The following is a 27,425-nucleotide window of genomic DNA, read 5'->3' as shown; positions in this document are numbered from 1 at the left end:
GTGGACTCTCACAAGTCCAGCTCTCGTGTGAAGCTTACAGCAGTTATTGGGGAGCGAAGGAAGGCATAAACAGGAAGGGATCTTATTTAAGGTTAGTCTGCACAATTTAAGTAGAACAGTACCGGAGAGCTGACTCCAGCCACGACTTTCAGCCTGGCTTGGTACTCCTACATCCACAGTGTGCGTACGTGGGGCAGTGCCTTTGCAAGGACCCCGAATTGCTTTGCTAGGGCTCAGAGGCAAAGGCAAGTGCCTGTTATTTTAATAGCAGTTGTATGCATGCTTGGTTCTTCTGGCCAGTGTCCAGTGCTCAGGATTAAAAGGTACAACCAAGCAAAGGACCTACAGTTTGCAGTGGAGACTTAGTTTGAGTTCACTGCTGAACTGGTTGGGAAAGTGACACCATGGCATCAAAATCCAAGCAAAAGGAACGAGATCTTCAGATGCTGTTGGTTTCTGCCACTTAATGCTAAGCAAGCTTAAAAGTTGACACCAGAAATTAGTGTTAAAGCCATGATGTCATATATTTGAACTTGCTGGCTGTCTTGGCTGTGAAACATTCATGTATGTGAATCATAAATGGTAATTTTTTCTAGCAGTAGATTTGCTTTTTTTGTAGATATTAAAGCATTACTTGAATTTTACAAATGAAAGTGTCTTCCTTTGAGACTAAAATGATGAAACAATTTCCTGCATGAAGCTTTAATGCTTTCAGCAAATTAGCCCTATAAATCAGAACTACTGGCAAAGTTCCTCTTTTCTGAAAAGTAGCTGACTTGTTTCATTTATTTGTCACAGGAAGGAAAACAAAAAAAAAGAGGAGCTTCTAGCATTTGCATTGAAAAATATTTGCCACTTTTCATTAGGGTTTGACCTGTTTTTGTTTTTTTTTTCATTTTGAATGAAGCAGCAGGTAAATTAGTGCCTGCTTCTCCATCATAAGCTGCTTCAAATGTTTGTGTATTTTAATAAAGTAATTTCAATTATACTAATCAGTCTCTCTAAATCTTAAACATGAGAATAGTATCTTTTGATTTAATATAGTTTTGTTATCTTTCTGGAGAAAAGTTAAAGGTTGCCTGAATGATGATAACTTAAATTTTTATCGCCTTCTATATGACTTTGCAATTATAATCTTCATAGCTTTTTATCTAGTGTTTTTTCCTCATTAAGCAAACTGAAAAAAAATAATCTGGAAATACTGAAACTCATACAGGTAGACAGTTCACATAGCAGCTCTCTGGGGTGGTGGTAAAACAGCTTGATGTCAGTCTCAGGTTATATTATATTAAATCATCCAGGGTGGTCCAGCTATTAGTTGCTGGGTTAAATGTGCATTCCTTAAATACTGTGCCTGCATGTGCTGCAATGACAAGAAGTGAGTGTTGATGCCAGAATCCAACCTTGTTATATCCAGGGCTGGTGTGGGGAATGTTTGATCAGAGGTCATATCCTTCTCTTTTGCTGCCTGTTTCCACTTTTTCTGCAATTTACATCTTTCATTTGGCTTATCATTTTCTAAGCCTGACTTCTAGCTGCTTTCTTCTGCCCACGCAGCAGGCACTGTGCCTTTCCCTCCATTGTGGGCTTTTTTATTTTGCTGTATCTTTCTGCACTGTTTTCTCCAGTCTTCTTCTCACATTTGGTTTCTCCTCTTCTCTTGCCTCCAACCTCTAATTTCTTGTCATGGATCTCTTAATGGAGGTGCAGGACAGCCTTCAGTTCTCCACCCTTGCTGAACTGGTCCCCAGTATCTCCTTGGTGGGAGAGGGATTGCTTCCTCTTTTGGATGTCTGGGTGTAAGCATGGGAGAAGCTTTCTTATGTCAGTTCTTGTGCTCTTAAACATGGCAATTCCTTACACAGAGAGAAAGAGAGTATGGGAAAGACCCACAGGAGTTGTGCTGATGTATCTACAGCAAATGGGGTGATACAGGTTTAACTGCTGAGCTCTAACAAGCCTCTGTGGGCAGTTTCAGGAGCCATTATCTTGGTTAGGTCAAGTAAAGGAATCCCTGAAGGTACCCTAAAAACAACATCTGTAGCAGCTTACCTAGTTCTAGGGTTTTTTAGTGATCAGTGCTTTCATATTTTTTTAATATTGGGGTGGGAATTGCCTTCTTCCTCAGCCACCTTCTGAGAAACAGTTGAACTCTTCCAAAATAGCTAAAATTTTCCAAAAATGCTGTACTCATTATAGACATCTGGGAAAACTTCAGTATATGAGCTTGGCAAAGACACAACAAAGAGAAAAGTCATAAAGGGAAGCTATCAGACAGTTCTCATTTTAGTTTTTGCTACATATACAGAGCTCTCTCAGCGCTGGCCTTTCATGCAGAGTGTTCTGACCTGTGGCGTGTGTTGGCATGAGAGCGAGCTATTGAACCGAGAGTCCAAAAAATAAATCTAACCCAAGTTCGGTATTTGCATCAGCCTTCAAGGATTGCATTAGTGCATGTTCTTTGTAGTGCAGGCTATGGCCTTAAGTGTTTGGTTCTTAAACACGTAAGCTTGCAATCAGGAAGCATATACTTGTTCTTCGTAAAGTGAAGCCACTGTGGATTTGCGGTAATCTGGGCATTTATTTCATGTGGGCAGTGTGTCACTCACATAGCACACCTTAATGGAAGAATAGGGGAAAAAAAAACACAAACTGCTAAGGAATTTATATTGAAAGTACTAGAAACCAAGCATGCTTTCACTTGTTTTTAAGTACAGTAGAAAAAAAGTAAAGGAAGGAGTAAGAACAACGTCTGAAGTATTATGTTGGAGATTTAGTTAACTGTTAATTAAACCAATTGAGTGATTTATGCATGTATTACCGGTTGTATTTGACTCAAACTAGGAAGTGATGATAGCCTCTTTCATATATGCATAGTTTTCAGTCTTGACTTCATATTATTACTTTCTTTTAGAAAATGCACAGGTCCCAAGGCACTGGGAGCATGTATTTGAGTTCTGTCTACATGTAGCAATTCTCTTAAGAGCTGTTGAATATGACTTATACAGAGTGGTGGCCTGTCATGAATGTGGGTGTCTTTCCTAGCCTGAATCTGAAAAAAATGAAGGCTATTATTTGACATCTCAATAACTAAGGGCTGCTTTTGTTAATTTCCATGATTTTTGTCACTTTGTCATTGTTCTGCCATTCTTATTTTTGTATGTCGTGTCTTCTTTGGTTGGGTAGGTTTTTGTTTTGTTTTTGCTAGGCAGCTTTGTCAAGCTACCATCTCATGAGCGTTTTGTTACTCACTTTCCATTCTTGTGCTGTACCAGAGTTGGTGACCGTGTTCCATCGGTGGAAGAGATGAGTGAAAGCCGCTGGCTGTATTTCAGGTGACACTGAGCTGCTTTCCCTGATACCGAACTAACCTGGTGCTTGGCTTTCTTCATCTTTATAACACCGTGTGCTCTTTTTCTGTTCTGTGGCATGCCGTTGCTGCATCTCCTCTTTTGCAGTGCCGTAGATACTCCTCACTTCTGTATTAGTTCTCTTCTTGTGAGCTGGGAGAGTGTGGATCATTCATTGTCTTCAGCTTAAAGACAAAACCAACCAAACAAAAAGTACCTTTAACTCTTGTGTATGGGTAAAAAATAAAACAAAACTAGTGTCTCTGGCCTGTGAGGACTTGAAAGCTGAGAAGTTATGGATGTGATCCTTAATCACACAGATGGTCTTAGGCACTCCGTGGGATTATGTCATACAACTGTTCAGGTAAGAAGGACTTCTGTGGGTGATTCAGCCCACAGAATCTATTGGGATCTATTTTTAAAAGCAAGGGTTGTTGGAATGCTTTGCATGACGATGCTGATAAGGGTGGAGAAGACACAGAATCCTAGACTTCTCCAGCTGGTGGCTTCTAGAACTGCTACAAACACCCCACGCTCCACTTCCCACATTGACTGGCCACACTGCTTTTGGTGCAGCCCAGGGTATGGTTGGCTTTCTGGGCTGCAAACACACACTGCTGGCTCATGTTGAACTCCTTATCCACCAGTGCTGGGGGGTGCAGGGCCTACAAAAACCATGCTTGTCATTAGAGCTGGGTGTATGTATCTTTAAACTTGATTAGACAGACTTGTTATGAATAATAAATGTTTTCTATCTAGTGCATCAGATAGAAGATACTCTACGCTGGTTGGAAGATACAAAAAGTAGCTGTGGGAATTCAAAATAGTAATGCATTTGGTGTTAAACGGAACTGAGGGACAAGCTTTGAAACAGCAAATTTTTTTTTAAAGTGTCTTGAAGGAAAGAAATTCCTTAGAAATACTCCAATTACCTTGAAGAATAACTTTGGAAACTGTTAAAAATAGGAGCCTGTGTCTTTGTATTATTTCAGTGTTGAAAGAAACTTATGTAGTAAGAATTTATTTTATTTTTATTTCTTGAAAGCTGAAATGTTTTAATATAGAAAGGTGTTTTTCTTATTCAGGAAGTCAGTGAACCTGACCTGTCGTGTATTATGACTTTTCACTGAGCAGTACGGTCATCCTGCTCTGGTCCCTGAAGCCCCATTCCACTGCCCTGGGGAAGCTAAGAAGTCTGCAAAATCAAACACACAACCTTATCAAATAAAACCTGCGATGTTCTGAATTGTTTATGCTTTTATATAATATGAAGTGAATGTGTAGCACAGGGAATTAAAACTATTTGGGGTATTCGAGATGTGTTTGTCTTCTGGAAGAAGTTCTGTGAACTCCCCGTTTATACGGCCAGTCACAAGGCTAAGTCGAGCATGGTGGCTGTTCGTAGTGCATTGAGCCTCCCTGATGTGTAGTTGGAGTGAGAAAAGCCACAAATCTTTAATTATTTGTATTTATGAAGGAATGTGCAATCTTGTATATGGCCATATTGAGCCTGTATCCTGATGTTGCTTGTCAGCTTCGAGTGAGGCCTCATCAGATAACTGATTTGTTTGTCTGTAGAAAATCCTTCTTATCTCTTCACTGCTTAGCAGGAGCCTAAGCAGTAACGTGTAAGCCCTTGTAACCTTTCTAAGCTCTTGTGTGTGGCATTTCATTCTGGCATGTGTTACAATCCAGTGCTCAATCTATCTGACCAGTACTCCCATCTGTCTAGTGTTAAATTTGCAAAGCTTTTTAGTCATTGAGGCTGGTCAGTGCCAAAGTGTTAAGATGATTCTCTTTGTGTTTCTTTGCTATGAAAGGAAAAATAAAGGGATGAAGAAAGAAAAGATGGGAAAAGTCAAAGCAGAGAAGTGGGATTAGCAGTAGCTAGTTCAATGTGAGGATGCTGGAGGCTGTCTTAGAGCGACCTCCTGGATTTTCTCTGAACTGCATTAAGTTCTGTGAAGCCTTGAGTCCACAAGGATGATTTAAACATTGAGTTCAATGCCTACCTTTTTTTTTTCTTAAAAAAAAAAAAAAAAAAATCCTATTAGAAAGTTCTGCCCTGTATGCTGTTTAATGGTGTTCTGTTTTAGTTTAATCAATGCAGTCTTCTGTGTCTGATGGTAAGTCATGTGTGGATCCCTGTGTGCCTTACACAAGCATGCATCCCTTGGATGCACAAATGATATGGTCTTTCCTACAGTATTCTGTCGGTTTCTGGTTATCCTGTCTCAGAAGGGAGGTTGCATAGACACTGTGGCTAGAAATAGCTGACACAAAGCCGAGGTGGAAATAAATGACACTAAACCAGCTCAGTCCCTTCCTAGTGAGGGGAAAATAAATGTGAGCTGTTTAAGGCAGTGTTTTTGTTAGTTCTTGCATTTTTCTACACTAATTATATAACTCCATAGAACTCAAACACAACAGTTTGACACTGACAGTCTTGCCTTACAGGTGAGGTTGTACTTCATTGCAGAACTTAAACCACCAGAGATTGAGACATGAATGGGATTTGAGGCTAGACAAGTCTAATCTGAACAACGGATCAGAAAACCGTGAACATACTTAAAAGGGTCAGATTAAATACCTATCTTGGATAGGAAGGCTGTGTGAAAGGATGGTCCAGTAGTAAGATGCCTGCTAACTATGCAAAAGACAGTAGTCATACACCATCTTACTACAATGACCCTTCCTGAGATGAGAGGCTGGACTAGATAGACTGCCTGCTAATGCGTTGTGGCTGTTATGTGTAAGGTGAACAAAATTTGCAAGAACTAATGTTACAAACCTTCATGAAGTATTTTTGTTGATTTGTACTGTCAGTGCCTTAAAATGGTGCGTGTATATGGGTTTTGTGTTTTCATTTTCTTAATAGTATGTTAGCTGAGAGACAGGCCTGAGAATAGCTCAAAGTTATTTGCCATGTCAAATATTTAGGCTGGATTTATCCTTAGTCTCTGGTTTCCTGCTGCTGGACATGAGGAATCTTCACTGAAGAGGATCTCACCTACAATTCACCTGTTTAGGCCCAAAGTAGTATTTGCCAGTGTCCTAAAAGAGTTGGCAACAAAGGTAAGCAGTTAAAGCTAATGCTGAGGTAGAGTTAAAGCTGTTATCTACAGGTAGTAGTAGCTGCTTAAGTGAAAAAGCATCGTGTTTGTTCCTATGTAACTGCACGGGAATAATAGACAGCTCTTCCTCGAACTATTCTTATCTCTCTGAATGCAGCTTTGCTGGATGCTTAAGGTGCTTTTAAAACACGTTCTGCCAAACTCACAGCATTTGCAATCCTCAGTAACACCACTTGCTTTGTTTTCCTAATGTTTCTGTAGGGTTGGGGTTGACCCAGATCAGGATCCTCCACCTACTAATGACAGCTTTCAAGTCTTACAAGGAGTAAGTAATTACATAACTTCTCTATTAGGCTGACCTTTTTTTTATAACTTAGGATGATAAAGAACTGCAGAAGCTACATGCATGGGGGAAACCTTTCTCTTAGCTGGCAAATCAATAATGCATTTTACTTTATAGTATTCAAGTAATGCCCACAAAAAACATTGTGTTGTTGCATATAACACTGCAGTGTCTCTCTGCATTTCAAATTTTGGCGTGTGTGTAAATATAAGGCATCAAAACTCTTCCCAAAGCTACTAACACAGTCTATAACAATGTGCTTTCCTCTTCCCTCACCCACCACCCAACGTGCTTTTCAACATTTTACAGCATGAACGGTCCTCCCTTAGACTGACACATAGCTAATCGTCGTGGATTATGTCAAGTAGTTGATAGCAAATTTTGGCCTTTGGACTTGATTTGAATCAAAGATTAAGTTTGCTATTCCGACTTCAACTCCTGTATGCCATACTATTGCCTGGCTTGATCTTGCTTTAGCTACCTACCTTGCTTGAGGCAAAAGAAGAGCTGGAAAGTTGTCATCTTCAGCAAACGTGCTGTGAAATGTGCAGCATTCTGTGCATCAGTAACAGTCTGAGTTGCTTTTTTTTTTTTTTTTTTTTTTGTGATGCAAAGTGTTATGTGCAAATAAGACTCCTGAAAGAATGTTGTCTGTATCAGAAACTTCAGTTTTCCTCATCTATAAATTGAGTGAATTCACAGGAGGAGCAAATAGTCTGGAAAGAAAACAATTCCTGAGGTCTGACTGGGAGCTTCCTCTGTGCAAGGACACTTTCATCACAGGTTCCTCTGTCCAGACCTAGGTTTACACTCTCCCAGACAGTGTACTGCTTGACAGTAATCGTTCAGTGGTGTGACTGATTGGTTATGTAGGCATCTGCTGGAGGAAAGTGAGGTTGAATGGCAGGAAACAGGATGACTGAAGCCAGAGGATGAACAGAGCACAAGCATGTGAGCTCTGCCTTGTAAACCCCAAGTTGTATGATGCTGGTGTTCAGGCTGGCTGTTACTCCATTTGGGATCATCTTTTATTAGTGGTCTCCTGTCTCGTGTAGGTGTGCTGGTTTTCTTTGGTGTTTTTATTTATTTATTTATTTATTTTTGTTGTTGTTGTTTTTGTTTTTTTTTGTTTTTTGTTTTCCTTTTTGTGACAGGTTCTGCAGATGCTTACCTGCTCAGGAAGCATTTATTTCATTGCAGAAACTGAATTAGGCATCTCTGAGTTCTTTTTATGAAGCCTAGGTCCAGCACATAATAGACTCTTGTAGATTTTGTGTGTGTCCGGATGCAACCAGAAGGCCAGGCTTCCAAACACCATCTACAATGAAGGCCACAGTTCTGGCATAAAACCAAGGTTAGGAAGCGGTATCAGGGTAAGATGACTTTCAGACTGAGCTTGTCAGTATTTGAGAAGTTGTTTTAACAGGAAATAGCCACAGCCAGAACATGAGTATTCTGTTCTCATTCAGTGTCGGGGTGGAAATCACTTGTTTGCTTTTTTCCCATGTAAACATAAAGCACTTACCCATTTGTTTCCCTCTTTAGCTGTGTATTACATTCCTACTGGAATCCATTAGTCAGTTCCCTTTGGACTCCTCTGTCTCTCACAAAGCCAAGACTGGCTGCGAGTCACAGTTAAAGAAAATACAAAGTTAGGGATAAGGCAGGGGGGAAAAGGAGTTTGTACTGAGGTTTAACTCTTGGTGAATCATAGGGTTTTCTGCAGATGGGAAGTACACAGGGCAATTCTAGCAAAACTGCTGGAGAAGAACACCGCTGGAAGATGATTCACGCAGGGCGTTCTCGCATCATCTGTTTTCCTGGGCTTAACTTTGGTCTCTGTCCAAGAAAAAAAAAAGTAACAAAAGTGTAAAAAAAAAAAAAAAAGAGGAAAGAAAAACCACAAATGCAGCTGCAGACCAGCTGGTGTGACGACATGTAGCACAGCTAGTGAAGGGACTATATTTAACTGTTAGCACTTCTGAGGGCTGCTGTGATCTAGCACTTAGGAAATTTGCATAACCTTCCTCAATTGTGATTTTTATGTGGATTCCCTATTAAGCATGTTTCTTTTAGGCCTGATGTGTTTATTCAGGTTTGCAAGAATTTATCAGGTATAGTAAATTCTCTTGTTCTTTCAAGGGTGTAGTAGGCTTTAGGAGTATTTTATGTTTTCCCTTGAGTTAAGGAAGCCAGCTGAGTAATGAAAATGAATCAGACTGGACTGTCTCAGTGCATTTATTTGACAGGTGGGTGGAGGACAGGGTATCAGTGAGGCTTATTTCTCAGTTTTGAACTTCTTTCCTTATCACATAGTCAGTGCAGTGACAGGTGAAATTTAAGGCTTAAGGTAACTTGGTGGTAGGGAGTTTATTAAGGTAACTTGAGGATAATGAAGAGAGCCTGCTTGTTCTCTGCACAGTCATTTCTGGTCTTTCTAGGGAAAGTAACATCAGTACAAGTCTCTAAATAGTTTTCTCCTGAGGTCTCTGTACAGCACTGAAGTCATTTGGCTTTGCATAGGCCATTATAATGTGAATGACTGGAATGTATGACTTCTTTTTTTTCCCTCCCCATAATAATGAATATGCTTTTATCTTATTTTTAGGATGGCCCAGATTCTGAAAGAAGGAACAGAACGAAGCAGGAAAGTGCTTGGCTCTTCAGGCTGTGGTATAGCTTTGACCATAAGTATCCTTCTGAAAACACAGCTTCACTTCAAGACGTGAAATATTCAGACTTTTTTCCTTGCCATTTACCCATATGCAGCTTTAAGCACTTGAGAGAGTCAGGCATGATTAAAGATCAAGTATTTAACAAGGCACAACTGAAACTTCACCTTGCTGACTCAGAAAATGGACATTTCTGTTTCATGCATGCTATCTCACATTTGCCAGATGACCAAAAAAAGAAGTCAGTCAGTGAACTGAGGTTTTGCTTAACAGTAAGACAGACAATTAACTCTTCCTATGAGTATGAACGTAGAGAGTGTCTTTTTCTGTCTATATAGTATTCTACAACCTTTCTGAAGCTGTTATTATGCTGTTTAGATAGCCTTGCTTGAACTTCATAATAACTTTTATGTACCTGTCCCATCCTTCATGCTAGTTTGTTGGCTTTTTCCTTTTTAAACTAGTTGGTGTATTCCTCATCAATATATCGTACAGGTGTCCCTCCTCAATGTCTTATATTCACTTGGTAGAAAATGGGAAAGCTAATCTTGTGGCCATGCCAAGTCCCTTTTAACTAAAAACTTAGACATTTCTGTACTTGATTCCTAGTAATTCGTGGGGTATTAAAGATACCTGTGATAGGGTCTTAATCTTGTTGCAGCTTGCACCTGAGAAGTGAATAGATGGCCTGGGGTCTTGTCCATTGGTGGCTGAGATGTTGCTGGCCTGTTTCCTTCCTTGCTTTGTACATCAAGATCAGCCATCCATGGAAACCAAGGTGTAGTGTTGGAAGCATTTGGATCCAAATAGCACTTCCCTGTTCAGGGTAAAACCTGTGAGTGATGCTTTCAAATGGCACGGTAGTGGGACAAAACCCAGAAGGGTGTGTGTATAGTTTAAATATTCATAGCTATTAATGATTTCAAGTAAACAGTTTGAACATAGTGGCTGGTGTCCAAGTGCATCAAGGTCAATTTTTTGTTCAAATACCATATTTGTATTAAAAAAAAAAAAAAAAAAAGACTCGTGTGGTAAGAGCAGGACCTGGCTATGACTGACTGCCTTCCGCTCACCCCCCAAGGAAGCAGAAGCAGAGCTGTCCTCTTCCCCTGCCTTTGCAAAGGGGATGTGCCTTATGAATAACAGGAGTAGCTGGCAATGCTGACTTCCCTTCAGCTGACACCAGCACAAGTGCAGTCCCCAACAGCCACAGCAAGGGGGGAGTGCTAAGTGGAAATTACAGCTTAATGAGCTGTTTCACAAAACTTTTATTTAAAGGGTGCTGATAGTGCACTTGCTTTTTCAGTAGCAACTAGCAAGCTTTAGTGAAGCTTTCTGTCAAGTTTGTGCTGAGGAAACTGCCATGCAGAGGCAGAGCTGTCTTGCTGTGTCTTAAGTTAAATTCTGTTACTTCTCTTCTAAGGAAGCATTCAGATAAACATCTGCTGGGCGGGCTTTAGTTGCACATAAAGGATGATCCACAGAGTTGTTAGCTCTATATTTACATGTAAATATCAAAATATTTTTTGCTGATGTATTCACTTGGTTTTGAGTAGAAAGGCAGTTTGTCTCAAAAATCACTCTTCGCAAGAATGAAATTTGACTTGAAAAAGATGCAAGGTGTATTTGGCAGTGTGCTGTAATGCTGGCTATTTTCTGCAGAGCACTGTGCGGAGGAGTAACTGGGAACTTCATTCCTGTGGAACATGGAGTTCATTCAGTGCCATGGGCTTTTCTCTGGGTTCAGCCACAACCGTTAAATATGAAGGAAACAACAACTGTGATGAAGTACCAGGTGTCTTTTAGCGGGTTTGCTTTTTTTTTATGGTGGATTTGCTGCTTGCCTGTCCAACACAGGGAAACATGTAGGCAGGTAGGTTAGTGCAAGGGCTGGGGGGAGAGTTTTTCTTTCCAGGACTGGGTGTAGCTGCACTGTTAGCAGAGAAGGTACGGAGGGAATATAACCCTGCAGTGGCATAATCACACCACTGTGTGTTCAAGTAAATGCACTATGCCAGGCTTTGCCAAAGGAGAGGGATACCCCTTGGCTAAAACAATAATTTATTTATTTTTTAGTTCTCCTGACCTTCCCCAAACGGTCATCTGTTGAGTAAGAATCAGGAAAACTATTAATTCGCAAGTGGAATAAATTCTCGCTGTGTATAGAGGCTTAAACTAGCTAGAATACCTGTATCATGTTTGCATTTAAAATAAGCCCTAAGGAAAAAGGAAACAAACAAACAAAAAACAAAACAAAAAAAACCACTTGCCCTGATTTCAGACAACATTTGGACATCTTAGCACTCTCCCCCAGCTCTATTCTGTAGCCTGGAGCCAGGCAGGATTAGCATGCTGCTCTGTAGCTGGGACACCCTTATTGATTCATGAGTAATTTTTTTGACTTCTTAGGCATATCAGCAGCCTAGAGTAATGGTATGAACAAACATGGATTTATTTGGAAGCTTCCAGGTCTACTCCTGGCTGCATCTGTGGCTCACTGGCCAGCTAATAGTGGACCAGTTCAGGTGACTGTAGTATGCATGCAACATCCTCAGAACAATATTTCATCACTGGTATGTGTTAAGCCACATAGGTATCTTGTTATCTCTAGCGTGCAACCTCAACACTGTGCTCCCACCTGCAGAGCAGAAATACCCTTGGACCAACATTAAAGCACTTGTACCTCTGCTTGCTCCCCTTGACTTCAGCAAGCGCAAAAGCTTGAAGTGTTGCAACTACATGAAACTACAGTAAGGGAGTTAGCTAGTTGCCCTTGCAGAAAACATGTGGGTAAAGAAGCTGCCCTTAAAAGGATCAAGGGAAAATTGGGGTGGGGAAGGGAGATGGTTTTAATTTATTTCTTCACAAATGCAGGTTTTTCGACGGATGTTACATGCAATTAGTGAGCAACACATAGATCAAAGGCAGAACCATGTTTATGTACAACTGTCTTTTTATTTTAAATAGTGGTTTTCAAGCACTGTTCTGCTTTCCTTAACTACTAAAGTTATTTAAAGCCAATTCTCACTCACAGCGGCCCTCCGTTAACCACAACTCTACCCAGCTGGTGTGGCCTCATAGCCCGCTGCCTGACGAGTCCCCAGGTTTATGATGTAAGTAGAGCAACTCAATACTTGTGTTTTGTTTTTTTTTTTTAATGTATTTAACTTCACCAAAGCATTCTTTTAAGAAAAGGTGGTCTGATGTACTTATTGTAAGTGCTGGTAAGTGATCTTAGTAAATTGCTTCCAAATATGATGTCTGTTCTTAACATTTCTGGACAAAATTGTTTTCTTGTTACTGCTGAGGCTGTATTGAGATCTCCTTCAGAAAAGACACTGACATGTTTACCAATGCCAGAAGGAAATCTGGTAGAATGTCCCTTCGTTGTTTCCACAGTGAAATTTAAGATCTGATTTCAGAATCTGTTAATCAGCTACTTATCTCAGTCTAGCAGGGCAGTACACTATGTTTGCAGCCGTGTCTTGCAATAATTAATGCTTCGTTCTCCTGTTACTCTTGCAGGATCCTGATATATGTCATTCCTATCTGTGAAGTGCTCCTTAAATCTACAACTTTTTATGAACTGCTTGTAAATAAAATCTTAGTACTGTGTGATCATTCCAGTTTGCAGGTTCTCCAGAACCTGGAGATGGTAACATCTTTGTTATGTTCAAGTAGCACAGCCAGTTCTCTATTAATTTAGGACCAGATTTCTACTATTTTCCCCAGAAAGTTACAAATTCCACATGCAACTTTTGATATATTTCCCTTCATTTCTTTTTGTATTATTAGAATCTTGCTTTTATCTGACAGTAAAACTTCAAAGAAACTTTCCTCTTCCACTGCTTATTTAGAGCTATTAGTAATGCAAGAAATTGGCCTTGTTCCCATCTTTGCAATGCCATTGGAGATCTTAAAGCAGATCTAGGCTGGAAAGCATCCATCAGAGCAATTAGCCTACTTGTGTGTTGCACATTTGGCTATCTGTGTATGATCTTATGAGATTACTTTTCCAGTAACTGAGGATCTAACCAGAATGAGCATGTAGTTTTGGCTTTCATTTTCTCTAACAATTTGGCTCTTTCTTTACTCATTATTAACTACTGCCATTAGCCACTGCTAATTTATTTAATTGCATTGGTTCTGTGACATACCTCACCATCCCCTGTCTTGAGGTGTTAGCTTCATCACTGCATAATTCGCTATTTATATAAAAAAAATGTTAAAAGCCTGCATACTTTTTTTTTTTCTTTAACACATATAATGTGGAACTTCCATGTTGTAGTCTTTCTTATTGTTCCGATTTTGGTGCATTGCTACATTAGGATTAGGAATATTAATTTGAGATGAAATTTCTAGTTTCCTTTCCAGATATCTTAACTCTGCGATTGCTTTTTGTTTCTTTGCTTGGCTGCCCTTGCTGCAATGGCGTGACTACACCGTTTTATTACTAGCTAGAAGGATAAGGAAGCTTCTTGCCTTCTTAAGTGCAGATGAAGCAACTCAGAGCCATGTCTTCTGGAGAACAGGATCTGTTTGGAGTAGTTTTGCTTTTGTGAGGTATTTTCAGGAAAATTGCATGGTACATCTGAGAGGCTTAAAGACCAAAGACCTATTCTACCAGCCATTCTTCCTGTTTGGAAGAAGCGCCTGTATTCTCATCTGCTTTTCCTGATGAAGCACTGCTGGCTACTTTGTTTTTGCTTGGTTGCTCAGGGCTGTATTTTGTGTCCTACACATGTCCCCACCCATTTTTTGAATGTTTAGCTCTTGCACCATACACGGTGTGACACTTGGTATGGCAGTAGAGAGAAGTGGTTTTCTAAATATGTAAATCCAATAAAGAAACTTCATTTGCAGTATGTCTGAGTCTTGGGGAAAGTAACTCTCAAAACTGGTGAGAATTGTTATTTCCTCACCTCGCCCCCTTTTCCTAGTGGATCTAGCTTTATAGCAGAAATTTAGTTTCCTTCATGGGTTTGAATTCAGGTGAGAACTAGAGAAAGTCTAAGCAGAGCATCAGATTTAATTTGAAATATATTTTGCATGCATAGTACATGATGCTTTTACTTTGGAGCCACAAGATAAGTAACTTGTGATGTAAGTTTTGTCGCTTGTGATGCTTGTGCTTTCCACTACTAGCAGTGGAAATAGTGCCTACCCGTGTTTTGCACATGTAGCATGCTTCATGCTTATTTTCATACTGCCTTAAGAGGCATTAAAGACCAACACTGTGAGCAGTAACTCTAAATAAGCTTTAGCAGTGTGAACATCTCCAGCATGTGGTCATAGGCATGTGACCTCTCAAACAAATTTTACGACCAGTGCTGTAAAGTCCGTGGGTTACAGTGCCCAAGTTGAAACAAGATTCAGTCTTTTGTAGGATGTTGGATTTAGGTACTTAGACATGATAGTTTTTAAGTAGTGAAGTTCAGACCTGTATTTCTTGAGCGAATTGAAGTTACTCTTAACAGAGTTGTAGGGGATTGTAGAGGCCAGTTTAGGGTTATTCTTGGAAGAATTTCAAGTCTCGAGGGACCGACTTGGATACATTTCCTGTCTTTCTTGAAAGAATTGTTCATGCTGCATGAAGCACAGTAGGTTTATTCATGCATCCTCTGTGCTTGTAAACGTAGCATCAAATCTGTATACTACATGGGTTTGTTCATGTATGTTCTCTGGGGAAGCGTGTGAAATGAAGTGCCTGCTGTTTGCAGCGTACTTCAGAAGGGAAACAAGTAAGAGGAGCTTGCCTCACGCAAGGCAATGTTTGTTCACTATATTGAGAGAAAGCTCAGTGCTTTCTCTGGAACTGATCGTGTTTATGTACATGCACGTACAACTTGGGAAAACCAGAAAAGATTTAGTTAAGAATTGCCATCTAGTATAAGGCTTGTGGCCCCTGTCTCTACTCAACATTTTTCTTCCAAGAGCTGTTCAGCCTTTTGGGGAAGCTCAGGTGTAATGTGTGTTCTTGCTAGTTTCACATCTGGTATGCCCTTGCTGCCAGGACTCGCTGTGAAGTGGCGTTGTGGAGTCAGGAGGTGACTGTGGAGCTTGCTGAGCTGCTCCGCATATTGCCCTGGGATTGATCGCAGTACCTCCAAGTGCACTGCCTACCCTTCGTTGATGCTATTCCAAGGGCAAGCACCATGACAGGCAACTTGTGATACATCTTTGCAGCCTCTTGGGCTTTTTAGAATATAATCAGTCACAAACTACTTTTTTTTTTTTTTTAATTCATATTAGTGTTTCTGCTTGTCATCTTAATTTGAGTGTCTCTTCTTCAAAAATGGAATATAGAAGGATATCAGACTTTCTTAAACAGCTGGTTGTTTTCTGTACCTTTTTTGTTCCTCTTGGTTTTACTCGCCAGACTTGCTTATTTTTTGCCGTGTAAAGCTTATAAAGGCAGTTCTGTTCACTGTATCTGAACCTTTTAATTTTTACTTTTGTTCTCATTAAGACAGTTCAGTAGTTTGGTGGGGTTTTTTTTTGTAATCAAAGAAAGGAAGAATCCCAAACTCTTTTGCTCTCTGAGAACAGTGCTCTTTATCACAGTAATACTATCTGTAAATCTGTGATGATAAACTTGGATGCCACAAAGGTTCTGAGAAATTAGCGTTCAGTCTAAGTAGGACTTGTCTTGTACCTGACACTGAACTGCATCACTTTTTTTTGTTGGTTTCGGTAAACTCCTGACACCTCTTTGAGTCCTGTCTAGTTGACATTCTGTATCATCCAGAGGGTTATGCTGCTTTATTTTGAGTGGTTGTCATCCTGAAATAAGGACAGGCAGTTTTCCCAGGAAGTTTTATTTAGCTAGGCACAGAGATTTTCATCGCAGACAGATTAATCAAAATTGTCAGTCTCAAGTGTACTGAAATCCTGTTCTGCAATAGAAGTAGGGTTTTCTGGTCAGGCTGATCTCACACAGCCTGTGCCCTGTCCCCTTCTTCCTTTGCTGTAGTGGAAGAAAATGATGCATTATGAGAACGTAGCCTGATCAGCATCCAGCTTACCAGGGAGAGCAGCAATACATGCACCTAAATTTCATTTTCTTTAAGCAATATGGAGCCATTCACATGGAGAAATGCTTTCAGTTGTAGGACAGCAAGGTTATAGTATTGATAGAATTTTCTTCGAACATGAGGAAAAGCCGTTTTCTGACCAATTCAGCCTTTTGTGAAGACCATGCTGAACAGCAGTGAATTATGGTGTAATGGCTTGCTGTTGTACTATGCTGTGTAGGACAACTAAATTCAAGTGTTTTATTATACGTCACTGATTTCTAGTCCTTGACAATATATTTCATCCCATCTCCATCAAAACAAATTCATAAGGCTTGATGAGCCACTTGCCTGAATGACGTTGAAAAGAGAACACTTCAGAACTAGCCACAAATTTATGAAGGAAGCATTTTCCTTTATCAGCCTTTCCTACTGCCAGGGCTCAGGAGTGTTCCTAAGAACTAGGTCAAGTAATTCTCAGTTTAGTATCAGGTAAACAGAGTAAGCAGATATTTGAAATGTTTAGTTCAAGAACTAAACACAATTTGTTGAGGAAGCCTTGAATATAAAGAACTTGGACTTAATGAATTCTTAGCAGCTTACATGAATCTTCTGCTTCTGAACTTGTCTAATGAACGAAAGATGCAACTCAGACTTTATCTGGAATTACTTAATTGTGCTTGGTCTCAAGTCTTTCTTTTTTCTATACAGCCTTCTAAATTGTCATGCAAAAACCACCATAGACTGCTTCTCTCTTGTACTTCTGGTGAACTTACAGTGCTATTAAATTGCTAAATCTGTTCTTGGATTCAGCTCCCCCTCATCTATCCACAAGAGCAGTAGTTATTCAGAGAACAGTAATCTGATTTGCAAACATTGGGTTCAAGGTTATTTTTAACACCTTCTTAAGGTGGAATTCTACCTCTTGTTGCTTCTGTATTGACATGTAGGTAAACTTTCCTGTTCCATTATCTCTCTGGCAAAGACCTAATGTCGTGCACTGTACAAAGACTTTTCTCCTTTATTCCAGAATCAAGAACAGCTTAGAGAAGAGGATTCTGATTTTATTCTCAATGACGGTGACCTCACTGTGACATATGGTGACACAACAATAACTGCAAACGGTTCCTCAGGCCCCCATACAGCTACCACTAGCCTTGATGGCAGGCGAACAAAGAGTAATTCAGAGGAGGCGCTGGAACGTGACTTGGGAGCAGCAGACCATGAAGTTACGAGCAGGGGTACCCGGCTAGTTTTTCCTCTGGAAGACAATGCATGATTACTGACTCAGTAAAAACAACTCTTGCTCTGTGGATGGATCAAGGAAGACTGCAGGCCACTGTGTCACTTGAGGTGGGATGCTTATTTGAACAAGTTAATGTGTTTGAGTGGTTTTACTAAGGTCTGAAGATGTCCCCTATTTTTTACTCAAGATGCTGACAGTGGGGGTTTTCTAAATGTCTGAAAACAGACAAATGAAAACTGGTCACGCTCTGCTTTTAAACCACACATTGAATCTCGGTATAATTAAGATGCTGCAGTTATCGTGTTCAGCTGCAGCAGCTCTCTCTGAGAAGAGGTATGTGGCAAAATTGTCATAGAACTGAGCTTGTCTTGGCTTAGCTTGTGAATGTGGAAGAAGAAATATAAACAAGATGATTATGAGACAAAAAGGAATGTGTGTGTATCTGAATGTGGAGAGATCCATTGTTAACTTCTCTAGTGAGGATGAGGAATCCAGAGGTAAAATGGGACAGTGTACCTTAGGAGCACAGGCGCGTGAATGCAGCACTGTGGCAAATCTGTTACTACAAGCTGTACTTAATGTGTTTCAGGGGAAAAAAAAAAGGGAAAATTTCTTCACTGGACATGTATTTAAATAGGAAGACAATGAGCTGTTTGTCCCCTTAGCTTTGGGCAACTTGACTACTAGCCTACGTCTAGTGCCTCAAAAGAGTAACGTCCAACTTCCTGTGGTCCAAGACATGCCTGGAGCCAGGCTCTTGAGCAGAAGTCATGAGGAAAAACCTTCTCTCCCTTAAGGCTATTAAAATCAGTTGAAGAGAGGTGGAAATATGTCTTGGGCTGGGGAAAACAGCTGATAGGAGGAAAAAGAAGGGAAGGAAAAAAAAAAAGAAAGCAGTATTGAAGTTGCATGGAACCGTGAGGTTTCATATTTCTCAGAAGAATCCATAGACTCTGCTTGCAGTTCCTGTGCGACAAACAGCAAACATTTAACTATAAGGACAGACAAACATTGCGGGCTTTACCATTTGTGTCTATCCTAAAAGGAAGGTGTTTACTGCTCTTCTTTTTTGCAGAGTAGATGTGAAACTTCAGTGGGGCATTGCACAACAATATATAAACTACAGAAGTGACAAACTGTAGTATCATCTTAAATGTGAAAAGGGAAAATAAAATCTTTGCCTAGTATTTAGCCCATTTACATGTAGGCTAGCTTTAACGTATTGCTTAATGCTTTTTACTTTCAAAGTGAGGCGGTATCATTGTCTTTGCCAGTAGCTGAAAACTGTTATGCTTTGAAGAGCAGTTCAGCTGTTTAAAGCATGCTAAAATGTCATTTCTCATGTCTCGAAAGGTTTATTTTTCAAACCATTCTGTGGCCCACTAATGTGATGTAATATCAGTTTGTCTAAAAATTGTGGTTTTATCTTGCTGCCATTTCAGTTGTTCGTCATAAAATTGTGTGTGAGTTAATACCCACTCTGTTTTTCCTCAACTATTAAACTTAATGATGGGCTAACAATGACAACTTGCTGCTACAGAGAAACATTGCAGTTGTATCGTCTAAGTCTGCTTTCTTTCAAATGTGTTTGAGTGATCTACCTCCTTGTGTGTCCCTCCAAGATGAAATTTTTAAAGGGCATTGATCTGTAATGACTATCTGACATTAAAGAAGAAAGACTCAAGGAAACAAAGAAGCTTTTTTTGTGGGGAAAACTGGAGGTCTGAGCTCTGATCTTACGTGGTGAAGAGTAACAAACCCTGATGAAGATCTCTGAGAAGAACAAATTCAAGAAAGACAAAGATGGCAATGATTCACACTCTATTTATACTGTTTGTGGCTTGTTTCATTTTTTTTTTTCTTTTTAAGTGCTGACAGTATAAAAGTAGCTTAAAAACTATGGAAACAAGAGTCTTGAGGACCCACTCTGAGTGAGGACTTGAGGCTTCAACAACAGTTAATTGAGTTATCAGCGAGTTGTATGAACTAAATTTTGGCTTGAGACGGTGAACTTTATCCAAAATAAAAGTACATAATACAGTAAGGCAAACCTTTACAGGCAGCTTGAAGCTGAAATGTACCGAATTACTTTGACTGAAAAACAGGGGTGTATGCAGTGATCTGTTCCTTAGAAGAAAGATCATGTACAGATTGTAAAAATAAAAAATCTATTTCATTAGATTTCTTAGGAAGACTAAAGTCTTTTGAAAGCATCAGTAAATCATCTGTAGTAGATTTATTTGTCTATGTTTATAATTTCTATGGCAAAGATAAATGGCCAAGAGTGACTTTTTACACAGGCAGATAGTGACAAGACAGAGGGGAATGGCTTTAAACTAAAAAAGGGTAGGTTTAGGTTAGGTGTAAGGAATAACTTCTTTACTCAGAGGGTGGTGAGGCCCTGGCACAGGCTGCCCAGAGAGGCTGTGGGTGCCCCATCCCTGGGGGTGTTCAAGGCCAGGCTGGATGGGGCTTTGGGCAACCTGGGCTGGTGGGAGGTGTCCCTGCCCATGGTGGGGGGGTGGAACTGAGTGATATTTAAGGTCCCTTCTGAACCAAGTCATTCTATAATTTTATGAATTAAGTTTGCCAGTAAGCCCAAAATGTGGTTGTGAAAGGGCAACGAAAGTAGACTGATCACTGATGAGAAGTGATGAATAAAGTAGTCTAACTTTTGTTTTCGAGAATTACTTGAAACACTTCTCCAACATAATGAGGAGAGACCTGTATATACAACCCTAGTTTTATTCCTCGATTTTTTTGTTTATTTTTAAAAATCTTTTAATTCTTTATTTTAAATCTTCGAAAATGTCAACTGAAATCTTCCACTGTCAGCTGAAGGTAAGCTGCACTATCTAGCCTGTTCTTACTACATTGATCCTTGTACAAAATTCCCAATTTTCCTTTACTGAAAAAGTGCGGGGGGGGGGGGAGGGAGGGACAAAAGCAAGAAACAAAATAAAAAAAAATATAATAAAGCTGCTTGCCCTGAAACAACACCCAGTCCTGAAAAGCTGCGTACTTCACCAACTAGTGCTCTCCTAAAGATCCTTTCAGTTCCTTTCCAATAAGATGCTGAGCTGGCAAGAACTTGACCTACTGCACAGCAGATGTGTAAGTTCTTAGGACTTGTGCGTGAGGTTTTGCACAGAGAAAACAGCGTAAGATTGGGATGAATGGCGATTGATGCATACTAGTGTCCTTTTCAGATAGGAAGAGGAAAGCATGTAAGATGATGGTCTTCATTGAAAAAGGTACTGCTATACTAGCATGGGGTGTTGCAGCCTGTGTGGCTGCCCTTGTGCTTGGGGCTGAGCGATTCCTCCTTGTAGGTTTTTGCTTACTGCGTCGTCAACTTACTGCTGGAAATCTTCACCTGAAATTTCCAAGGTATCTCCTGATATGAGTGGTGGAGACGGGCAAAGTGAAGTCCCTGGTCTTCTTTCAGTACTTCATAGAAGACTTCATAGAAGCTAACACTGATTTAATTGCACAACAGGCCACAGCAATATACAAGTGATACATTAACATGATATTCAGACACTAAGAAGTTACCTAAACCTCTCTGTATGTTCATCTATAATGTTTGGGGGAAGAATTGCGAAGGCTTCCATTTACAGAACTCGGGAGAACACTGAAAATACCTAGATGAGGTGTTTTTGTGCTTAGCCTGCTGTTAATTGTGTGAGCGTGAGACGAATGACTTGTACACACTGCGTGTTTTGTGCAAAAAGGCTGGTTCCCATAATGTCTGCAGGGCTATAGGCGGTTTATCAGTTAAAGCTGAGAAGTAGTATGGTGGTTTTTTTTTCCACATGGAAGGAATTGCCTTTGGGGAAAGGACTGCAGAAATGTTGAGTGCAGGAAAAAAATACAAATGTGTTTGGCTGAACTTCCAGTGAGCTGATCCGAGACAAATACACTGCAAAGGTTAACGTGCCTGCTGTTACGATAGCTACTCTGTTTTGCTCCTGGGGCGGCCAGAAGGCCTCGTAGGAAGAAGTCTAGCAACCTTAGTAGACAGGGTAAGCAACTTACACTAATGAAGAGGCCCCACCCCGTGATTTTAATCATTCAGCAAGACGATTTGTAGATTGCTGTGGGAAGGATGGTCTGTCTTGTGTAACTTGCCTTGCAGTCTCTCTTCTCACAGTATTGATCAGATTATTATTTTTTTTTTAAATTCTGAACAGTAAAACAGGGGAAACTAATATGTTTCACATGCCTTTCAAGGAGACTTCCAGTGTTTCTTTTAACTCTGTTTGAAGTAGCTCACAGGAATAACATGCTTGACCTCAGTCTTGGCAGACGTGGTCTCTGCTTCTGCACAAGTGTGGGAATGGAATTTGAGCGCTCAGAAGTCCCGGCGTGGTGAGCTTCTCCTCCAGATGAGGGTGAGGGGAGGACCTTCGCGGGGAGGACTCTCAAACGCATCATCAGCAGGGACTGTTCCTCTCCCAAACATTGAACTCGCGACCCTCTGAAGCTTATAAGCAAGGGAGGGTGCAGGAAAAAAGGCAGTAAATATCCCCAAATGGCCCCAGTGTCATCTTGGTTGTGACTAGAGTCACAGAAAGCAGGACAGAGCTGCTTAGTACCACGGATATGTTCCTAAGCAAAAAACAGGCCCAGTAACAATTTCAGATGTTCCTATATTGAAAACTCCTCTTTATAAGAAGCAGCTCCCACAAACCCTATCTGCAGTGTAGTTAGGAGGGTCCTGCTCCCCAGGTCTGGGGAGGAGATGTTCACGTGCTGCAGGGAGAAACCACAGGCACTTTTTGGCCTGTAATGCTGGGAGTGCCCTTCTGAAAAATAACTTCCAGTAGAAAGGAGCCTGCGAAGTGAAAGAGAAGGAAAGTGGGGAGGAAACAGTGAATTTCAGAGCCAGGAAATGGCTTTAACAGGCAGCTTTACTGTGGGAACAGCATTGTAAACAACTGTTACTCTTAATCCTGCACTCCTAAATGCTGAAAAGTTTTGGGGGACTTCTGCATAACTTACCCTAAAGTAAGGCTGCTAGGATAACACAACAGTAATTAGACTACCCCCGTCCTAATTCATCATAGATTCAAAGTCTTTCACAGAGACACCCTGATTTTCTTCTAGTTCAGGGCAAGGAAAGGAACTTGGAACAATCGTTTAAAAATAATTTTTCATCACTGCTCTGCTTTCTTGAATTTAAAAGTCTTTAGTGACTTTGAAAGTCATTTTTAGGGTAGTATTAGTCTGATATATGTGAAAGTGCCTTATACATGCAAGATGTAAACGTAGACCAATTGTTTGCATCTGTGTCGCAGACTCAAATGACATTTCACATCTTAGTTTGATACAGGATGTGCACAAGCTTTTGCTATGGAACTTAGTACTAGATTAAGTACTCAAATCAAGTCAGATTTTTGGGTAATAAAACGATCCATCTGGTTTGGATGCTTTAGCCAATACACCTTTATCCTGTACTACTTTCTTAATCATGGTCTAGGTTCAAAGCTTTATCTAGGGACTGAAACTGAACAGAGACAGCTCATGACAATGTGTACTGGAATAAAGGACTTTCTCGATTGCCTGTGCTCTGTGTCATGGAGCTTGATGCTGTAGAAAAGTGTCAGCGTGGAGGGAAATACTGTGTACTGATGTGGAGAAAGCCTGTGCTCCTCCCACGTTCATGCTCCGCAGCATAGAGCCAGAAAGGACTTAGGTTGGTGCGTACAAATGGGCAGCAATCTTCATTCTGGGGAAAAAAAAAACATCTGGGTTAGCTCTAGCTTTTGTTAATGTAATGCTTTTTCATTTACTTTTTGATGCTCCTTGTTTCCTGCACCTCCCAACCTTTCAAAACTTGAAAGCATCCCATATAAGCACATTTAATATGCAAGATTAAAAAAAATAATGGAGCAAAATAGACATAGTTTTTATGCCTGAGAGCAATGTCAAAGCTATGCTACATTGTTAGCATTAAAAAAAATAATCTGGTCAATTAGATAGCAATATTTTGAAATACTGCGCTTATAGGGCCACTTTGATGTGGTTATTTGGAAGAAAAATATGTTCCCTCAGAGAAAGTGAATGCTCGACTTAAAAGGGTTTTGCTGCAGTGTTTACATATTTGGTTTTAGCCTATGAGAAAGAGATTGGATTTATTTTTTAACTAAGTCTTTGCTGCTATTGCAGGGCAAGGGAGAAGTAGGTCACGCAGTTCCATGTTGTAATGCATTCATGAACTTCATTTCCAGATCTTAGTTTAATCAAGGAGGTCATCGTCCCCTGTCGGATTCTGAATTGCAGCCCTAGGTTGCCTTACTGAGTGTCTTGATGCTGACACAGATTAATACCAGAAAGCAGCGTGCCAGGAGACATTCTTCTAGATCATACCAGCATATCAGGAATAGCCATTGTGAAATAACAGCTTCTAGCACAAGGGGTCACTTAAGGTAAGTTCGTCTGGTTTTAATTTGGGAAATCAGAAGTAAAGAAAGGGATATCACCAGAGCTGGCTTAAGGGGGACAGGGAGAAGGTAAACCAGCCAAGGATGGCTTAAATTTTTTCTTCCTTTAAGGGAGATTAGCCTTCTGTGCATTTCCTTAACATTAACACTATATCCTGTAACTGCAGGGTTGTTTCTTTTTTTTTTTTTTTTTTTTTGTTTTGTTTTGTTTGTTTTTGTTTGTTTGTTGTTTTTTTTTTGTGTGTGTGCATTAGTTGTGATCTGTCCATAGAGCACAAAATCAGCAGCAGCGTTTTACCTGACTTTTATCAGTCTACCATTTGCAGAACTCGCAACCTGTTGCTACTTAAGATAACACAGCGGCAAAGTTGCAGGAGCTGTCTGAAGGTTACTTCAAACATAAATAGGCACTAGATAACCAAAGTAGCTAATGCCGTCCTGACTAACACTGCTGTGGTAGATGTCCTCTCCAAAATTTTTGGTAACTTCTGTTCCTTTGCTCTCAAAGCACCTACACCCTGCATTACCTGACAGGTTCAAGCTGGGGCTGTGGCAAGTGCTGTATCAGGGAGGTCTGTAGCACACGGAGTCAGTATCCTTCCCGGAGACAGCATTCATCTCTCATGTGCATTTTTAATGCCACTGAAGTAACTGTGGTAAGCACAGGGTTGGTAAAATGGGAATATAACACTCCACCTGCTGATACGTCCTCTTCGTAGTGGTGATAGCTGCAGCAACTGCAAGCCTTCCACTATTTACACCTGAAGCTGTGAGGATAGAAGGGCAGTAATAACTCTGCACTTTCAAGGTTTGTTTTGGTCTTAGGCTGCTCGTGCACTGAAAAAATGCAGGTGTTTTGGACCTCTGGCTTGGGAGCTCAGTATCTTAATGATGTCAAATAGCAATGGATTATTGTTTAACTATATTGTTTACCTAAAAAAAAGGGGGTTGGGGCAGAGATAAAAAAACAAAAATATTGTGAAAGCTCTGTTCTAGGGTGCTAGTAGTGGAGGAGGGGGAACAGAAACACCTGCTGGGCTTTCTGCCACTGGCTGATGTGTGCACATAGGTAGCTAAACATTCAGTTGTGTGGGCAGGCATCGCTGTGCTTTCAGCTGTGTTTGAACATGCTGATGAAGGCCTTGTCCATGCAGCCCTTTGTAAAAAAAAATAAAATAAAATAAAAAAATAAGAGAAGCCAGTGCTGCAATGAGCTGCTGTGCTGCTAACAAGTTTCGGGTTAGGTATGAACACAGACACCTGCTCTAGGTCAGCAAAGTACTGTCTTCACATTTTTATTTATTTATTTATTTTTTTACTGTTGAAGTCCACCACATGTCCCTGTCATCAGCGTCCCCTGCAGCCTTTGTTGTCTTTGAATGGACACAAAACTGAAAAGGCAGAGCCAGGTAAGGTGACCAGAAATCCAGTGTAATTTTCACGTAATGAGTAAATAGCTGAGTTGTTTTGGTTTGGTAAAGGAGATGGCAAAGGGAGATCCGATAGGGCTTTGTAAAATTAAAATGTGGTGTAGCAAAGGAGACCAGGGAGCGATTCACTAAAACAAATGAAAGGCTGCCTGTTGACATGAAGGGACAAATCAAACCCAAAGGCGGTGTTTTTACTCTAAACAAATAGTGAAACTTGCTGTCACAGCCTTTGCACCCAGTGATATGCTTTCGAACAAAAGTCAGCACTTCTGATAAGAGCAGTGCCCCTGACACTGCTCGGACACAACCCAAACGTGGCCCCTGCCTCAGGCAGTCCCTGAGCCACTGAAAAATGGGGAGGGGGGCGAGCACCACACCGCTGCATTGCTGTCCCCTAGGCAGGCCGGGTGCCACTGTTGGGATGTATTTTCTTTTGTCTTCATATACAGGAAGCTGCTCTCTGTTATTTCAATAAAACAGATGAATGCTGGAAACGGCTGCCTTGTGTTAACCCCTGTGCTGTACCTGTGCAGGCTGTGGGGCAGGGGAATTCAGGGCCCAGTGCAGCAGTTGCTCATACAGGTCTGCTCCAAGCAGCAGTGCACGAGTTGCTTTGGATGGTCTTCCTCTTCCCATGGACATAGTCTGAGGCTTTGCATGAAGTGAGTGACTGTGTTTTTTGATGGCAGGGTGATCCCCAGTCAGCAGATCCGAGCACGAGGTATTACAGTTCCAGTCAATGGAGGCGAGGCCTAGCTCAGGTCCTCCTCGTCTCAGCTCCCTACACGTAGCTGAAGGAGCGTTTTCAGTCATTAGAAGTGCTGCATTTTGTCTGTGCTTGTCCATTCTGATTCACGATGAGGTTATAAAAGTGACTGAACGCATTGTGAAAGTCGTTCTTGAGCCTCCCCAGCTTCAGTTTGGCTGAGGTAGGTGTGTGCTCCAAGTTTGGGACTGTGACTGCTGTCACAGTCCCAAACTGTCCCTGTCCCTTTGTACACACAAAGCAGGATCTTGCTGACCAGGTGGCACAGGTCCCTCTGTCTGCCCCGTCCCTGGAGGGGTCCTGCAGCCAGGAAGGGAAGCTCTGCATTAAATCCAAAGGCGAGAAGCCTGTCGAGGCTTCCTGCAGTGAAGTAGGTTTTAGCATTTGTGAGAACGTGCGAAAGCTTGTAATCGGGTAAGTTATGAAGTTCAGATCTGGTATTTAAAGAGAAGGGAACTCTTCTTCAACATTACCACGTCACCTCTTGGAAAACTAAGACCTGAGAAGATCACAGTGCTTCCTGCCTGCAGCTACACAGCCTCGTTGTTTGGAAGACTGAAGATCTGATGCTTTTAATGCTACTTGTTTGCAACTTTTTTTTTTTTTTTTCAATCCAAATAAACCATTCTTTTGCAATATGCTTTCCTCAGATGTTTGGGGACTTCCTTTTCAAGTTCTGAATAAAAACAAGCTTTTTAAGGATACTCAGTAAATTCTCGGGATGCTAGCATCAGCTGAATATTTGAACTAGATCAAACAAGGGAGGAGTAGAAATAATGCTGTGAAATGGTGGTAAGAATGAAATTGTGCTTGACAAACTGTGGAAGATCTGCACGCTGCCTTTCCCCCAGGCAGTCTGTGCATCCCTTAATATCATCAATTTGTGTTTATCAACCTAATACTGTTTCCATTGCAAGACATCATAGGTATTTAGACTGAGTTCAGTATTTGCAAAGAAACTGAATTTTGTTCATCTATTCTACCTCCTGTTTTCCCCAACCAAGACTGGAATCACTAAGTAGAAACTATTTACTCCTGTTAGACTAACCCTACTCTCAGACCAAGTGATTTCTGCAACACACTTG

The 27,425-nt window shown here is 40.7% G+C and overlaps 1 protein-coding gene across 2 annotated transcripts in view; it reads left to right on the top strand.

Moving 5' to 3' along the window:
* Positions 1 to 19,250, top strand: part of SLC9A7 (solute carrier family 9 member A7) — a 62,776-nt gene extending 43,526 nt beyond the window's left edge. The window contains exons 13-17 of one of the 2 annotated variants that reach the window (XM_082784850.1): positions 3,276 to 3,335; positions 6,686 to 6,749; positions 9,376 to 9,458; positions 12,447 to 12,552; positions 17,483 to 19,250. In XM_082784850.1, the coding sequence (XP_082640976.1) occupies positions 3,276 to 3,335; positions 6,686 to 6,749; positions 9,376 to 9,458; positions 12,447 to 12,552; positions 17,483 to 17,731 (562 nt within the window). In that variant the 3' untranslated portion in view covers positions 17,732 to 19,250. The remainder of the gene's footprint in view (positions 1 to 3,275; positions 3,336 to 6,685; positions 6,750 to 9,375; positions 9,459 to 12,446; positions 12,553 to 17,482) is intronic. The other variant, XM_082784851.1, reaches the window with a different exon arrangement.
* The last annotated feature ends 8,175 nt before the right edge of the window (positions 19,251 to 27,425 follow it).

Source organism: Aythya marila (genome assembly GCF_965140915.1).
Source record: "Aythya marila genome assembly, chromosome: 1".
Classification (NCBI taxonomy): Eukaryota; Metazoa; Chordata; class Aves; order Anseriformes; family Anatidae; genus Aythya; species Aythya marila.
Note: the sequence above shows the minus strand (reverse complement) of the source record. Positions and strands in the feature narration are given on the sequence as shown.